This window comes from Cavia porcellus, unplaced genomic scaffold (genome assembly GCF_034190915.1).
Source record: "Cavia porcellus strain 051 isolate PalLab524CR breed Dunkin Hartley unplaced genomic scaffold, mCavPor4.1 scaffold_21, whole genome shotgun sequence".
In the NCBI taxonomy this organism is placed as follows: Eukaryota; Metazoa; Chordata; class Mammalia; order Rodentia; family Caviidae; genus Cavia; species Cavia porcellus.
Window position 1 is genome coordinate 8171653 of NW_026947504.1, and position 18206 is coordinate 8189858.

The 18206-nt window shown below is 35.6% G+C and overlaps 2 protein-coding genes and 1 pseudogene across 2 annotated transcripts in view; 1 reads left to right on the forward strand and 2 right to left on the reverse strand.

The window, feature by feature from the left end:
* The window catches only part of LOC134472019 (uncharacterized), a 153862-nt gene that overhangs the window by 88285 nt on the left and 47371 nt on the right, over window positions 1-18206 (reverse strand). The window lies entirely within an intron of this gene.
* On the reverse strand, window positions 3600-4170 carry LOC100736148 (translocon-associated protein subunit gamma-like; annotated as a pseudogene).
* LOC100717129 (protocadherin alpha-C2) overlaps window positions 13744-18206 on the forward strand; it is a 239669-nt gene continuing 235206 nt past the window's right edge. The window contains exon 1 of the mRNA XM_063232235.1: window positions 13744-16247. Coding sequence (XP_063088305.1) covers window positions 13863-16247 — 2385 coding nt within the window. The 5' untranslated portion in view covers window positions 13744-13862. The remainder of the gene's footprint in view (window positions 16248-18206) is intronic.

Here is an 18206-nt window from a genome sequence, read left to right on the forward strand (position 1 = left end):
TGTTGAAAAGCTCAGCAAGTACAAAAAATGTCAAAAGGCTTTAGACCCAATTAAAAACATACTATATGTCAGTGAATTTATAATTCTACAATTTATAAGTACAAAAAATGAGAGAAAGCCTTTAGTCAAGGAAGACATTTTAACATTCAAAAGAGAATTCATACTGATGAAGAACAGTGTAAGCACAAACTTGTCAGAGAAGTGAATAGCTATATACTTATCTTAAGGGAATTCATATAGGGGAAAAATTTATCAATTAAACATTTATGTGATGATATTTATTTACTTTAGAAATATTAACATAATTAATTTTGGAGAGAAAAATTAACATAATTACCATAATTAATTTTGGAGAGAAAAATTATAAAACACAGTGAAAGACCTTTTGTAACATATTGATATTTGTAAACATAGAGAATTTGTAGCAAAATTAAACTAAGCCAACTGTCACTTTAATATTTCAGTTTGTAGTGTATAATAATATGCAGATAATTCAGAAAGTGTTCATGCTATGTTAAACTCTGATTTTTCTAAGTGGCACAATTTTCTCAGGTGCAATTTTAAGTCAGAGAGATAACTCTGGAGAATATTTGATAGGCATTGAATTGTATAATTAATTTAATTTATTGTTTTGTCTTGGAGGTAATGTCTTATAATGTAGCCCAGGATGGCCTCAAACTTGTGGTGACCCTCCTGCTTCAACCTTTCAAATGCTACAGTTATGGGTATGTGGCACTTTACCAAATCTAGATAAGTTTCCATACATACTCTAAATGTAGTTGTCTTCTATTAGCCTTGGGAAGTAGTCTTTCATTTACATTTCTCTTAAATTATTCCTATGTTCCTTAAGATTTTTCTTTTATAATAGTTTATTTAGTAGTATGCTTTTTAATTTATGCACATTTCATTTTCTAATTTTTGTCATTGTTTTCTAATTTCCATTGTAATTGGAAAACATTTAACTAATAAAGTTAAATTCTTTACATAGATACTAAGACTGTTTTATGGCGTAGTTATGGTATAAATTGGAGAATGTTTCATGTGTAATTGAAAAGAGTTGTATTCTGATGTTTTTCAATGGGAGCTCTCCAATTACGTTTCTTTGGACTTATTTATATGAAGGTTTGTCCAAATCTTTTACTTTTCTATCGATTTTCTACATATTTTTGGTCTGTTAAGTAGTTATAATGAGATATTTAAGTCTTTACATTGCTTATTCTATCAAATTTGTTTAATAATGCTTTATGTCATATTATTTGAGTTTTTAACTTTTATATCTTTCCTCTTATTTTCTTTTTCCCCACATTTCAATCCAAAATTTTTATTAAATTGTAAATTATGAAATGAAAATTTACCAATAAATATGTTTACTACTGTTTCTTTGTGTCATGAGGAATGCAGTCCCAGTTATAGCAGAATACGTTTTATTTTGGTATTGATTATAGTGTCATTTTAAAATGCAAATTTGGTTGCAGGTTTTTGCTATCAAAGTTTGATTCAGCAAATCATAATTCTATGTATCACATCACTCTTTGTTATGATGAGGAGAATACTGAGGAAGAGTTTTGCATTTCCAACAGTAAAATGTTGGTAAAATAACACCTTAATATAAACTATTTGGCTTGGAGTATATAATCATATGCATAGAAAGTACCTAGCAATATAGAAATTTAGAGAACAAAATTTTATAAAAGATGCCATTTGAAATATTCAGGACATATGAAAAATTCTTCTTATTCACTGTCCCACAATTTTTACCAACTTCTTTTTTTTTGTACTAACTTCTTATACCATGATTTATAGGGCTGAGGATTTAGCTCAGTGGCATATGCATCTGCCTGGCAAGTGCAAGACCATGAATATATATATATACACACACAAATATATATACATATATATGTGTATATATACATATATATACATATATACGTGTATATATACATATATATATATCTACAATAATTTGTAGCAATTATTTTCACCTATGCAGGTAGTGTCCTCTAGTGGTAAGTTTTCACCAACAATATAAAACATAGTTGGTCCTGTTCTGGTTGTAGTTATGTCCAAGAATCATTTCTTTAAGGAAACAAACATACTGATATACAAATTTCATGCCACCAAACTGCTGACTTTTAAAAAAAAATCACAAGTAAATAAAAATGAAAGATATAACAAAAATGAACCCCTTTATGTGTTACATAGCTGTACTTCAACAGTCAATATCTTATTTCCTTGTTTATACCACTTTAGCCAATGAATGTAGCAAAGACAAGTAAAGAATTTCCAACTTATAGATGCAATGATGAAAAGTAAACCTCACTTGCAGACATTAACAATCAGGGTCATTATGCAAATGTATTCATCTTCCTGCCTCCCTTCAAAAGTTCTTGGAGGCACCCCATCACCATATTTAGTATCACAGAAATAATTGCTAAACAGATGAATATGTGTTTAAAAAGTTATAAGTATGTATCTTTTATAAGGTTCACCTTAAATTTAGAAGTGGAAACTAAAGACAAGCAATATATTTCCTTTGAGGTACAATTTGTAGGAATAAAGGATGTATTCAAAAGATTACAGAAATATGAAATTGATATTATTTATGATAAATAACAAAGCTGAAATAGGAATTTTTTCAAGTGATGATACAGGCAATAAATGATAATATCTGCACATACACTGGTAAAAAAATGCAAGAATTCTCTCAGTTGAACTCTCTAGGGGTGAAGAGATCAGTATTTTATTCAATATAGATAGGAACTTTTGAAGGAAACCTCTAATGGAAAAATGCTGATAAGATCTTATAGCATTGCAAATTCTTTGACAGATACTTCAAATTCCAGAATGAAAGTCTCAAAAACTACTTTGCTCTTTTACACATCAATATTCAGGAAAGAGATTCTTTGTCTTTTAACATTCTTCCACTGGTGTGAAATCATGGTCATGAAAACAGTGAATCCAATGACAATGTAAAAATCCAACATGGCAGGGTCAAGTTGACCACTATGACCACCCAGGGCCGAAGGAAGACTACTGAATAGTGTGTGCTATAATCTCACAGAACAACTTTTATAGCCCTGTGCACTATTTTTAAGTTACTGTCTATCTTTGCTGCCTTTCTTCTTTAGAAAAACAAAGGGAAGGGACACTTAACTAACAAAGTCAGAGCCTTGTAAACATAATGATTCTGTTCAATCCTCTGGGAAGAGGATTAATTCTGATATTTATGGTTCAAAATAGTTGTAATGTGCTTGGAACATGGAGAACCAGTTATTAACTTATTGCTGATATTATAACAGCTCAGCCTACAGCTAGCTTATTGTGACCTCTGACAGATCAGGAAAACAAATATTTTCTTCACCTGTTTTTATAGCACAAGTCTCATTGCCTCTTAATTAGTGTTCTGGTAACTTGAGCTTTCCTCACAGTTCATTTAATTTCACCAATCTGTCAAAAAGAGCCAATAAACAATGAATTATATTCGGTTACATTTTAAAACACTAATCTTTAGACTATGAAAATATCTTGTGTGTCTCTCACCCTGATAACCCCTATTATTTTCTATATATACAAGGTCACCCATGATACACAGCAGGGTGCTAACCTTTGATGGTCCACTTGGAACCAGTTGAGAGGATGGTGATGCGTCCTGATGAAGTACTTATGGAAAAAATGTAGTTCACTGTGTAGTTGAAATTCTCCAATATAAAGAAGGAAGCAACAATAACCAAGGCCAGAACAAGATGTTGTTATAAAAGATGGCAAATGTTGTAGCTTCATAATCAGAAACTTCATTCTTTTTCCACAAGATTCTTTCATCTTTCTCATTCTGAGGCATCTTTCTATAATTAGCTTCATAACGTTGCCCAGTCACTTCTTTGGAAACAGCATTCTCCCACTTTGCTATTCTGTGCTTGAGAACAGTTTTTACATTCTTGAATACAAAGGCTACCAAATAAGTGCTTACCAAGATCATTTCATGATACAGAACAGCAGATTGAATAAGATCCATGTGTCATATTCAGTAATATAACCAGATGGAGATGGCAGATGTGATGAATGCATTCTCAAAGAAGAGCACAGAAGAGCATTGTTCAAGAGGTGACAGTTAAAATCCTGCAGGAGAAGTTCTTCCTTGGACTGCTGTTTGAGAACATCTTTGGGACCCATGGCAGAGCTGGAGCCAAGAGTTGGGTGACTTTTATTTTATTTTGCATATATTCTATATGTATCATATAATTCAATACCTTAGGGGTCCCATATAGCATCTGCTTTGGTTTTATTGTGTTTAAATGTTCATGTGATGAAAATTTACTTTTAAATGCAATAGTTTTGGAAAATGACACTAAAGGGTGATTAGTTCTTGAAGTCTCTGCTGTCATGGATTGATTAATGATATACTCATGGAAATGGGTTAATTGTCACGAAGGGAAGCTTGTTATAAAAATGAGATTAGGTCCCTCTTGCTTTCATGCCCTTTGTCCTTCCACATAGGGTTGGATAGATCTTGAAGGACATAGAAATTGTAAGATGCTAGTAACTTAATAATGGATTTCCTAGCTTTAAAAACCATGAACAATGTAAGTTCCCTTTTTGGGGTACTTTCCAAATAAATTCATTATTTCACCTAACACAACTATCCTGTGTACAACTAAAAACAATAAATCTTTCCACAAAGTCTCAATAGTTCCAGCATTTTCCAAAGTCCAAGTGTCTTCTGAGACTAAAGGCAAATATCTAGCTGTGAACCTCTGTAAAAATGAAATAAAAATATTATCCCAATGTAAAATGGCACATAGCAAACTTTTCCATTACAAATGGAAGGAATAAGAGGGTAGAAAAGAATTGGACCAATGCAAGACTGAAACCCAATAAGGCAAACATACTCTGGTTTCTATTCAGATCATATAAATCTTTTGCCTTTTACCAATAAGGCAAACATTAAGTGCTGTAGCTGCACATTCACTGTTTAGAAGACATGATGGCAAGATGTGAGTTCCAGAGAGCTTGAGTTGCTGCAGGCTCCCATGATCTCTTTCTTGGGTTGGCTCTGCTTTTATTCTGCAGATTTCCTTAACAGATGATCTGTGTTCCTGTTATCTCTGATTTCCTGTAGTCTCCATGACATCTTTGGCTTCATTCCTATTGACCTCTCAAGGATTTCTTGCCTGAAATCTTAGGCCTTCCTTTCAAAATCGGTTGGAAGCCTCCATGACCCTATATTTCTTGCGTTCTGTATGCTGGTAAAAACAGCATCACATAGATATCACCAAGATTTCTCAACAGCATGGACACCAACCAGGCCTCCTTGGAGTGTGCATAGGTGGCTGAACATTTTGAGTATGGTTTCTAGGGGCTGTCTTCCCAAATGAATTGTTTACAATTTTGTATCTTTGTTCCTGCAATTGGGTAGTATATTCCTGATACTTGAGATATCATTTGAATATCTTTCTTCTTGCTCCTGTGAAAGTACTCAGTTTCTCTGTATGGGCACATATCTCTTTAGCAGCACTTTTTCCTATGGATTCAACACAGTTTGTTCTTGATAAAAATTGTATTATATTATAATTTCCTTTAAAATTTGTCCCCTGTTTATACTGTAAGCTTGGCTAAATTCATCCAGCTGTACACACACCATAATTTCTATGCAGCATGCATTAGATTTTCATCTTCCAAATGAATTAGTCTACCATCGTTAATTTCAGTCTTCCTCAAATCTCAGGACATGGATAAAAGGTAGAGTTTTTGCACAGACTGTATACACTCAGCCTCTTGTTCAATTGACAATGTCCCTTGTTCCCAACTAAAGCCTCCTCAGTTTGGACTTTACTGTCAATATTCCTATTAGCGTTTTTGTCTTCTGAGTTCTACTCACAGCATTCTATGTCTTCTCTAGCCTGAATTTCCAAGCCTTTTCAAATTCTTCCTGAAAGAAACTTTCAAAGGCTTCTAATATGCATGATCAGCTACAATCACAGAAGTGACCTCCCTTCTCTAATTTTCTATATAATTTTCATTTTCCTTTTGCTTGTATAAATATCTGACATCTACATGTAAAGGAGGAGAAGATAATCTGACTCATGGTTTCTGAGGACACAGTCCACATGTGTCTATCTGCAAGTCAGAAACATCATGGTGGAAGTAAATAATGGAACAGGGGTGTTTTGTTCATGGCAGCCAAAAAAACAGGGAAGGGCAGGGAATTTGATACAAAACCAAACTGCTATGCCTCCATGACTCACCCAGAGAAACCTAGAAATATTCATCTGCAGGAAAGATATTATATATCTTCCCAGAGAAGATATTAAACCCAATCAATTTGATTCTCTGCCCTAACCAGCACAAGTCCTCACTAAGTTTCTCAATTTCCCAGGATGAGCTTAAACTTGCAATCCTTTTACCTCGGCATCCCAGGGTGCTGAGATGACAGACATAAGACTTCATACTAGCTCAAATGTTTCTTGCAAAGACTATTCCTTCACAAGTATGGTCAAGATGTCTCTTAGATAGATAGATAGATAGATAGATAGATAGATAGATAGATAGAAGATAGACAAAAATTCAAATAAATTCAGCTCCTTCTATTTTAAGGTAGGGAACTGACAACTTGAATGTCACCTATTCAAGACTAATTTTGATGCTATACTAAGTATAGTTTGGGACAAAGACAAGAAAAATTTATAACACAGTAATGATTATCTGTTTTTCTATTAATTTTTCTTTGGCCTTCATGCTAAGTCTGTATTAATTTTATTCATGTTTTCAAAAAATATGATCTTTTTCATTAATTTTTTCTATTTTCAATTTTATTGATTTCTACTCATTTCTTTTTGTGTGTTTGGTTTGGATTTATTTAACTCTTCTTTTTCTGGTTCCTTAACTATTAATTGGAGACTTTTTACCTATATATTTAGTGCTTACTACAGTACTAAACTAAAGTTCTAAAGTACTAAACTAAAGTTCCCCCAAAGTAAAGTTGGAATTTAATTTTCATTGTGAAAGTGTTAAGTGGTGGGACATTTAACAGATGATTAAGTTGTTAAAACTCTGACCAGAATAGATGAATTAATGCTGTTATTATAAATTGGGTTAATATGATCATAGTGGCCTGTGCATGTAATCTCAGCACTCAGGAAGCTGAGGCAGGAAGATTACCATGAGTTTGAGGATAGCCTGGATTCCATAGTGAGACCCTGTCTCAAAAACTGAAACAATGGAGTTTTGTTATTGGAATGGTTGCCTGATAAAAGGATAAAGTTAAACTGTCAATCTCTCTCTCTCTCTTGATCATTTGCCCTTCAAATTTCTGCCACGTGATTATGGAGGCAGAAGACCCTAGGTTTTTGTTGGTACCACATTGTTGGGCTTCCTACCCACTAGGACCTTGTACCAGACGAATGTAGGCTGTCTAAAATTATCCAGATTGTTATATTCTGTGATAGCAGGAGAAAACAGACTTAGTCCTGTAAATTTCCCTTTCTGTACTGCTTTGGTTTTGTTCCACAGCTTTTGATATGTGGTGTTTTACTATTTATGCAGTATTATGTTTTTCATTTATTTCCTTAGAGACATACTCTTTGATCCAAGGATTATTTAAGGATGGGTTCTTTAGTTTTAAAATGTTTGGAGGTTTTTCTTCTAATTTTTACTAATTTTTAATTTGATTCCTTGTGGTCACAGTATATATGCTGACTGGCTTCATGGTTTTTGAGTTTATTGAGATTTGATTATGACCTATGAAATGATATTCTGTGTTGTGGACTATATTTCATGGATACTTGAAAGAATATATATTCTGCCATTGTTGAGTCGTGTGTTCTATAAATATCAATTAGTTTCATTATTGGTTAATGATGTTGCTGAGTTCTGTATTCTTGCTGATGGTGAAATTTGTTTTACCGTTTGTGGAAAGAGGAATATTGAAATCTCCAAGGATACTGGGGATTGCTCTGTTTATCCTTTGTCTGTCATGTTTTGCTTTACATATTTCACATCTCTTATTGGTGCATACATATTTAGAATAATTATGTGTACTTGCAGATTGAACACTTTTCATTTATTATTTTCTGTTCTGTCACCATTAATTTTCTTTGTACTAGATTCTGTATGATAGCTATTCCTAATTTATAGTTGCATGATTTATATTTTTATCTTTCTTTTCCAATCTTATATTGTTATATTTGAGATGAGATTCTTATGGACAACATGTAATTGGATTATGATTTTAAATCAAATGGTGTCAATTTGTCTTTTATTTGTAATACTTTACACTATTTATATTTAATATAATAATATATTTTAACATATATTAATTTATTTTTCCTTCATCTTGTTATTTCATTTCTATTTTTCTTGCCCTCCTGTAAATTTTTAAATATATTTTAAGATTCCATTTTGATTTACCTAAAGTAATTTTAAATTTAACTCTTTGTACACCTTTTGTTCGTTGGTCATAGTTTCTAAACCATGTACATGTCTTATCAGTCTATTCATGTCATCATTTAATCAGGTCAAGTGAAATTCAGAATCATTAACTGTTTATATACTTTTATCCTTTTGAGTTTACAATTGTCTTAAATATTTCCTCTACAACAGTGTTATACCTATTGATTTAGCTATCAAATGTAATTTAGAAAACTCAAGAGAAGAAAATTCTATCGTATTTACCCATTTATGTTTACTGTGTTCTTTTTTCCTTCTCGATTTGCTAAGGTATCTTTTTTAAACATTTTCATTTTATTTATAGAAGCTTTAGTGATCCTTTGAGTTTGGGTCTGCTAATATTTTTTCATATAAAAATTTCTTATTTCTCCTTTTATTTGCAAAGGGTACTCTTACTAGATCTAGGATTTGGAGTTGACAGTTTTTTTTTCATTCAGAACAGTTAAAATATTGTGATATTTCTTTCTGGCATTCATAGTTTATCCCAGAGAATTCACTCTAATTAGAGTTGTGTTTTCAATGTGTAGGTACAGCATCTAGCTCTCTGACTGTTCAAAGTTTTTTTCTTTTCCTTTAATTTTCAGAAGTTTGCTTATCATGTGTCTTAGTATGGACTCTTTGGGTTTATCTTCTTTGGAGTTTACTCACCTCTCTATATTGGTTGCCATATTTGGGAGAATTTACTTATTACACCTTTGAGAATTTTATCAGTCTTCTTCTCTTTTTTCCTCTCCTTCCAGGACTACAATGACAAGAATGCTAGATATTTTGTTATGCCCTACATGTTCCTGGGTTTTCAGTTAGTCTGTTTTCTCTCATTTGTTTATTTTCCAAAAGTTATATTTTATATCTTTTGACTTATTTATTGTCTTTTTAAACTATTCATTCTTTTACTATGATTTTATCTTTGTTATTGCATTTTTCTATCATAAAATTGCCACTTAGTTCTTTTTATCATCTTTGTCTTTGACTAGAATTTCTATTTCATTGCTGATACTTCCTGATAAATTGGAAATATGCAAGAATCAAAAATAAAAAGTCTTGGTAATGAAATAAATGTTGCAGAAGTCTTTATCAGAGAACTTTACAATCTCTGTTATCTCAGTATTAGCATTTATATGGTTGTCTCCTTTTATCCATTGGGCTTATATTGTAACTCCCAGTGAATACCTGAAACTCTGGGTAGTACTAAACCCTATTATGTGCTATGAGTTTCCTATAATACTTATCTGTGCTAAAGTTTAATTTAGAAATCATGCACATTAAGGAGTTAATAACAAATAACAAAATGAAAGCAATAACAATATACTACCATAAAAATTATGTGAATGTTTCCTATATTTATTGCAAGAAGTTATCCTGTATAACATCAGCAAATAATTTTTTTCTTAATAAAGCTGAGAACTTCCAGGCTTTCCTTGAAAGGAAACTACTTACTTCCCTTTGGGATAACTGATTTTCCAGAAATACTGCTCTTGCAAGTTTAGTTTTTGTTGTGCTGGGGATTACACCTAGGACTTTATATACACTAGGCAAATGTTCTACTACCAAGTCCTACACAGAGCTTACATTCTTGCTTTTTGGGGGATTTATCAAGTAAAAGAAAGGTTGCTTGAGCAGAAGAACTGCAATACTTAAATCATCAGTCTGGTAACTGAACTGGCTTCTAAGTGACTGAAGAGTTGATACCATACATGGTGTGAATATGCTGCACAGAGGGATGATTCACATTTTCGGAAAAATGAGACAGAATGGGTCAAGTGGAATTATGGAATTTTCCAGTAATGTTTTTGGGTTGCAATTACCTATGGATAAGAGAAACCATGGAGAATAAAACTACAGATAATTAGGGACTTTTGAAGATATTCAGTTTGTATTCATCCTGGTTCTTGGTATAATGAACACTTGGTGTGTTAAAACTTAGAAAATTTTATATTATGTTTTGAAGTGCTGAACTTACTTAAATCTTGTATGTCTGCTGGGTTTTTTTTGGTGGTGGTACCAGGGATTGAACTCCCAGCCTTGTGCTTGCCAGACAGGCACTCATGCTGCTGAGCTAAATCCCCAGCTAACTTACTTAAATCTTACATTTCCACAAATTTCACCCTACACTGCCTCCCTACTGGCTCATAGAGGTAAAAGTCTTAGTTAAAAGTTCATGCTTCTCCATAAGCTTCAAGTGATGCCTGCATTGAGACGCTGAGTACTGCTGGATGGAGTAGGAGTTACAGCTCCATGCCTTCCTCACTAACACTTCTGTGGGGATGACGATTTAATGACATGGTAACAGATTTCAGCTTGCTACTAGATCTCTTCTGACATCATCTCAGCTAAAGGGGGCTCTGTGCTCCTGCTTGGTAGACATGGTGGTCAAGGTTATCCACCTGGTCTCTGGGACATCATGGACATCATGCTCTTTAGCAGTGATGAGACTGGAAGATCTAGCTCCATGATTGGCCTTCTCTATAGTTTCCTTGGCAGGGAGCAACTTGCATGAGTGTAAATATAGAATTCCCACAAAAGCTTTCCTAGTATGATGCCATGATTTTTTCCAGTAGTGTTTACCTAGAATAAGTAATTATCTAAAATCTTTTTGTCTGGTCAGGCTGCCCTTTTCCTTTTCCTATTTCTAGGGAAAGCATGCTGTTTTTGAGCTTTACTTATCTGTGGGTTTCTTTTAGTTTTCTTTTAAAATTAATTTTATTGATACACTTTAGATATACATAATGATCACAATCATTTTAGGGAATTTGTATATGTACATAATATATTTTTATATAAATCTTTTATTTTGAGATGAAACTCAATGTATGGATCATTTAGCTTTTAACTCACTATGTAGCCCAAGCAATCCTTTAACTTATAGCAGTCCTCATGCCTCAGCCTCCCAAGTCCTGGGATTAAAGGTGTGAACTACCATGCCTGGCCTATTTCTTGATTTTTTTTACCTCCAACCTTCTCCCCTACTTTCAACTCCTCTTCCCTTCTTATTTACAAAAGCTCTGTTTTAACTTTCTTACTTCTATTATTTTCTTTTTTCTCCTTTCCTCCTCAGTATTGTTATAATTTTCATATATTTATTTGCTCTTTCTATTTCTTCACTTGACAAGTATCTACTCATTTTGGATGCATTTTGATTGGGTCTTTAACTTGGGGTTTTGATTGTTTTTTTTTTTTTAGTTTTTTCTATAATGTAGATGTCAGCCTTTTGCTTCTGGAACAGATGGCCAAAACTTTTTCACTTTCTATGGGTTGCTGTTCACTTGATTGGATTTTTTGATATGCAAAATCCTTTTAGTATATACTCATCTGTATTTGATGTTTTGGGGTTACTGAGCTTCTGCCATTCAAACCCTGGAATAGATAAGCACCCCTCTCTGGAACTGACCAATGTATCACTCACCTTTTTTTTTTTTTTTTTTTTTTTTTTTTTTTTGTGCCAGGGATCAAACTCACGACCTTGTGCTTGTGAGGCAGGCACTTACACCACTAAGCTAAATCACCAGCCCCAATCATTCACTTTTAGTCTTTATAATTTATTAAAAAATCAAAGTACTTTGAATATTCAGATGTTAACTTTGTGGTATAAATCTACTGATATTTAGAAAACATTCAATTCTGACTTTGCTTCATTTTTGAAATAATATCTTATGTCACTGAACTTTCTATAATAAAATAATTTTATCAAATTATTATTTAAATGTATATACTGACATTTAAAAACAAAGTGGGCCCATATTTCATTCACATTTTAATTATCAAGAACAGGATTTGGATTTTCAAGTTATGAAATATGCAGATTAAATAATCTTTATTTGTATTAACATCTTTATTCTTAGTACTTAATGTAGAAACATTAAGCTCATTATTTTAAAATACGAGTACTAGTTTGCCACTATCACATATTTTTAGATAAGATTTGAGTTATATATGGGACTTGCATTATAAATTTACTGAAACTGAAGAAGTTTATTAATAGATTATTTTAAAGTTCTTTTAAAAACAATGTTAGCACTCTTTTTTTAGGTACCCGGGATCAAACTCATGACCTTTCATTTTACAGGTAAGCACTTGAATCATTGAACTAAATCCCCAGCCGCCCTTAGCACTTTTTGATTTTAGACTATTATGATATTTGTAGTGTATGTACTTGATAGTGATTTCATATCATTCTTTTCTTTGTTGAATGATTATAATGTTGACTTTAAAAGAAAAAAGTGTGTGCTGAAAATTTGATGTAGAAATAAAGACCCTAGGGACATGAATTCAGTTTGGAAAAATGACTTTTGGAAATCAAACTTATAAGGTTAAAATTTAGGTTATTATGAAATAAACAATAAAAGAAATTCTCAGTATCTTTAGTCAAACATTTATTTTTTATTTAAAGAGAGAAAAGAGAGAAAAAACAAAGCAGGAAAGGGTACAAGTAGTACAGAATTTCAAGAAAAAAAATATACAGTAAGAAATCACAAGTTAATAGATTACATATTGTCATCTTAGAAACAGTTGTCCAAATTAAAAAATTAAAGCATATAAAGTGGACATTCATACAGTGAGATTGCAGACAGTTTTGTTCAATGATCCAAAAAAAAACTCAGTAATATGGTTTTCTATCCTACACACTTAAATATACATGCAGTTAGATCCTTTAGGCCACTTTCTTTTCCTCTCTTTTTTACAATAACAATTACACTTTTTGGGTTTTATTACTCCCATAGTTGTTATTACTTTTTTTAGTCAAACATTTAAAGTACCAAAATTGATGTAATTCTCCCAACTCTGAAGAATCTTTAAGTGTATTTCACAAAAATTTCTTTAAATGTTATATATAAGTGCCTAGTAACTATTTAAAAGTGTATATATACTTACATTTAAAATACACAAACTAACCTAAAATAATGTAAATTTTAATGTTCAAAGTGCATTATCTTAAAATTTTAGTATGTAGTTGCAAGAAGTTACAAAAATATGTAAACGTAAGTCATTTTAAAGACAAAGGTATAATGAAAAGCTATTTAAGTACATTCTAAATTTTCTCAAATTCAATTGTAGTAGGTTTGTGATAATAGCTAAAGGAAAATACTGAACGACACAGTCTCAAATGAGGTTTGAAATGTCCTGGGTTTTTAAAAGACATAGATGTAAAATATCTGCATCGAATAAATTGCAAATGATGTAGAAACTGCAGCTGTGAAAGTTTAATGAAAGGATCTAAAATTCACATTAGCCACATGATGTCGCTATACACCACATAATCTTAAGGAAACGAGGTTCTGATCACCAAAAACTAAAGGATCTCCATTTTGTCACAACCCAAGGGAGGACAAAAATGGTAGGGAGATAAATGTTTGAAAATAGGAAGTAAATAAGTATGATTTTGAAGTGAAGCGAGAGCGGGAGAAAGGTGTGGTGTCTTTGCGATGCTGTTTGCCAGGAAAGGAGGCCTGACAGCCTGGCGACTGCTGCCTTCGCTTCTGCTCCTCGCAGCCTTGGAGGCTGGGAGCGGCCAGCTGCACTACTCGGTCCCCGAGGAGGCCAAACACGGCACCTTCGTGGGCCGCATCGCGCAGGACCTGGGGCTGGAGCTGACGGAGCTGGTGCCGCGCCTGTTCCGGGTGGCGTCCAAGGAGCGCGGGGAGCTTCTGGAGGTAAATCTGCAGAATGGCATTTTGTTTGTGAATTCTCGGATCGACCGGGAGGAGCTGTGCGGGCGGAGCGCGGAGTGCAGCATCCACCTGGAGGTGATCATGGACAGACCGCTGCAGGTTTTCCACGTGGAGGTGGAGGTGAGAGATATTAATGATAATCCACCGGTCTTCAGAGGTAGACAGCAAAGAGTATTTATTTCTGAAAATAGGCAGCTGTCTTCACGTTTTCCGATAGAGGGGGCTGCAGACGCAGACATTGGTTCCAATGCTCTTTTAACTTACACCCTAAGTTCCAATGATTACTTTTCTTTGGACGTACAAGCAAGTGATGAACTGAGTAAATCTCTTTCACTCAAATTGAGGAAAGCTTTGGATAGAGAAGCAACGCCAGAATTTCGTTTGTTATTGAGAGCCACCGATGGGGGCAAACCAGAGCTTGAAGATACAGTTCATCTGCTGATCTCAGTGCTTGATGTTAATGATAATGCCCCAGTGTTTGATCAGGCACTGTACAAGGTACACTTATTAGAGACTACGGCAAATGGAACATTAGTGATCACTTTAAATGCATCGGACGCAGATGAAGGTGTAAATGGTGAAGTTGTCTTTTCCTTTGGCAGTGATATTTCTCCCAACATTCAAGAAAAATTCAAAATTGAACCCAGCTCAGGAGAAATTAGACTAATTGACAATTTGGATTACGAAGACACAAAATCCTATGAAATTCAAATCAAGGCAGTTGATAAAGGAAGTCCTCCAATGTCAAATCACTGCAAAGTTTTGGTGAAAGTGCTGGATGTAAATGACAATGCCCCGCAAGTAGTGATCACTTCTCTGTCATTGCCCGTCAGAGAGGATGCTCCCTTGAGTACCGTCGTGGCTCTGATTTCAGTGTCTGACCTCGACTCAGGTGTTAATGGGGAGGTGACCTGCTCCCTGTCTTCCCACATCCCCTTCAAGCTGGTGTCTTCCTTTAAGAATTACTATTCGCTGGTGCTGGACAGCGCCCTAGACCGCGAAACTTTCTCAGATTATGAGGTGGTGGTGACTGCTCGAGATGGGGGTTCACCTCCGCTGTGGGCCTCGGCCACCGTGTCCGTGGAGGTGGCCGACGTGAACGACAACGCGCCCCTGTTCGCGCAGCCCGAGTACACGGTGTTCGTGAAGGAGAACAACCCGCCGGGCGCCCACATCTTCACGGTGTGCGCGCGCGATGCGGACGCGCAGGAGAACGCGCTGGTGTCCTACTCGCTGGTGGAGCGGCGGGTGGGCGAGCGCGCGCTGTCGAGCTACGTTTCTGTGCACGCGGAGAGCGGCAAGGTGTTCGCGCTACAGCCGCTGGACCACGAGGAGCTGGAGCTGCTGCAGTTCCAGGTGAGCGCGCGCGACTCTGGGGTGCCTGCCCTGGGCAGCAACATGACTCTGCAGGTGTTTGTGCTGGATGAGAACGACAATGCGCCTGCCTTACTAGGGCTTAGTGCAGGTGGCACTGTAAGCGAATTGGTGTCTCGATCTGTGGGCGCCAGCCATGTGGTGACAAAGGTGCGAGCAGTGGACGCTGACTCTGGCTACAACGCGTGGCTGTCTTATGAGCTGCAGGCTTCTGTGGGCGGTACGCGCACCCCATTCCGCGTGAGTCTGTACACGGGCGAGATCAGCACGACACGCACCTTCGACGAATCCGATGCATCGCGCCAGCGCCTGTTGGTGCTGGTGAAGGACCACGGAGAGCCTGCGCTGACAGCCACCGCCACAATACTGCTATCTCTGGTGGAGAGCGGCCAGGCACCAAAGGCTTCCTCGAGGGCGTTGGCCGGGGACTCAGGCTTGGAAGTGACGCTAGTGGATGTGAACGTGTACCTGATCATCGCCATCTGCGCGGTGTCCAGCCTGTTGGTGCTCACGCTGCTGCTGTACACTGCGCTGCGCTGCTCGGCGGTGCCCACCGAGGGCTCATTCGGGCCTGGGAAGCCCAGGCTGGTGTGTTCCAGTGCGGAGGGGAGCTGGTCTTACTCGTGCCAGAGAGGACAAAGGGTGTGCTCTGGTGAGGGCCCGCCCAAGACAGACCTTATAGCCTTCAGCCCAGGCCTGTCTCCAGGTTTGGACACATCAGAAAGAAATGAACACACTGAAGCAAATTCGGATCTTTCTTGTAATGTAAGTACAAATTTGAGCTTTGGGTTTAAATTTGTTTATTAGATTTAATTTATCTAACCATCTTTTCAAATGATACTTAATAAATTTAAGATATTCACTAACATGGAAACAAATCTTAGAATTTAGTATAGATATTCTGTATCCTTCCTTCTCCCTCTTTTTCCTTTCTTCCTTCCCTTCCTTCCTCTCTCCCTTTGCTCCTCCTTTTCTCTGTCTCTTTGTCTCTGTGTCTCTCTCTTCTTGATTGGGTCCAGGACCTTCATCCTCAGGCAAGGTCTTGCTAAGTTGATAAGTTGGCCAGATTATGCTAGAACTTTTGATTTTCTTGCCTTAATGTGCCAGAATTAATAGAATATCTACACTAAACCACATTCAGGGTAAATGTAGATAGTCGATTAATTGCAGTTATATTTTGACCTAGGAAACAAAAATACAGGGTAAAGAATTATATTTTTTGACTTTTATAGCCAAATATTTGGAAATACTTCATTATTAGGTGGAGTTTTGTTTTGCAATGCTGAGGATCAACCCAGGGCTTTGCATATGCTAGGCAAACTGCAGCGTTTGTCATATTTAACGCAGAGGTCAAACACACTGACATTTTTAGGTTTACTTACTACCTTAAATGCTGTGGTGAAATGTCAAGCCCTTCTCAAATAGCTATAGGCAAACTTACAGACATCATCTGCTTTCCATTTATTTTGCTAACTGTCCAAGTCAGCAATAAAGGGAATACTTTTAAGCACATTTAATTTAAAATGTATTTGTTGAGTTATACTTTTAATTTCTATGTTAAAATATGCAAATGCTTCATTGTCATTATGGATAAGTTCTTCACATCATTGATCTTGAATTCCCCCTGGGGTCAAGAAGACTTAATATTGTATGAAGTTGTCACTTTGAAAACCCAGTTATGAAACATTTATTGTTCACCTCCCATTTATTCACTGCTGTTCTGAAACTATTACTATTATCACACTTATTTACATAAGTAGTATATAAAGGAGAAACACTTTTTCTTTTATCAAGCCAAAAACTTGACTTAGAGCTTCATGTTTAAAGCTACAGTGACGTGCTGGGGATATAGCTCAGTGGCACATGTGCTTGCCTGGCAAGTGTGAGGTCATGAGTTCAATCCCTGGTACAAAAAAAACCCCAAAGAAGTAGTACATTCTAAAAAAAATAAAGCTATAGTGACACAAATCATTTTATCGAAGAATTTATATAGGTTAAAAAGGCAATTATCTGACAGTACCTGAGTGGGAGACTAATGAGAATGGACTTGAGCATCTCTTGATAATATCAATAACCTTCAAAATGTCCTGAAGGTACTTAGGCTGGGGATATAGCTCAGTGGCACAAGTGCTTGCCTGGCAAGTGTGAGGTCATGAGTTCAATCCCTGGTACAAAAAAACCCCAAAGAAGTAGTACATTCTAAAAAAATAAAGCTACAGTGACATAAATCATTTTATCGAAGAATTTATATAGGTTAAAAAGGCAATTATCTGACAGTACCTGAGTGGGAGACTAATGAGAATGGACTTGAGCATCTCTTGATAATATCAATAGCCTTCAAAATGTCCTGAAGGTATTTAGATAGGCCTTCACACTGGGGTCACTGTCAAAAATAAAATTTTAATCCAGATGTGGTGGTGCATGCCTGTAATTCCAGTTTGATTCTAGCCTAAACAACTCAGCAACAGAGTGAAATCCTGTCTCAAAATAAGGGCTACAAAAGGACTTGGGATATGGTTCAATGTAAATGCCTTCGGCTCAGTCCCCTGTACCTAAAAACAAAAACAAAAAAACACAGTGAAAGACACAGAGTTTTAGATTTAATACATCCTGGGTTTAAGAACAAGCAAGCAATTCTTTATATATTATAATGATTATTGTAAAGGCTGAGAGTTTTCTGGGTTTACTAAAGGCATTGACTTGGAGGTAAATCTCATATTAAAT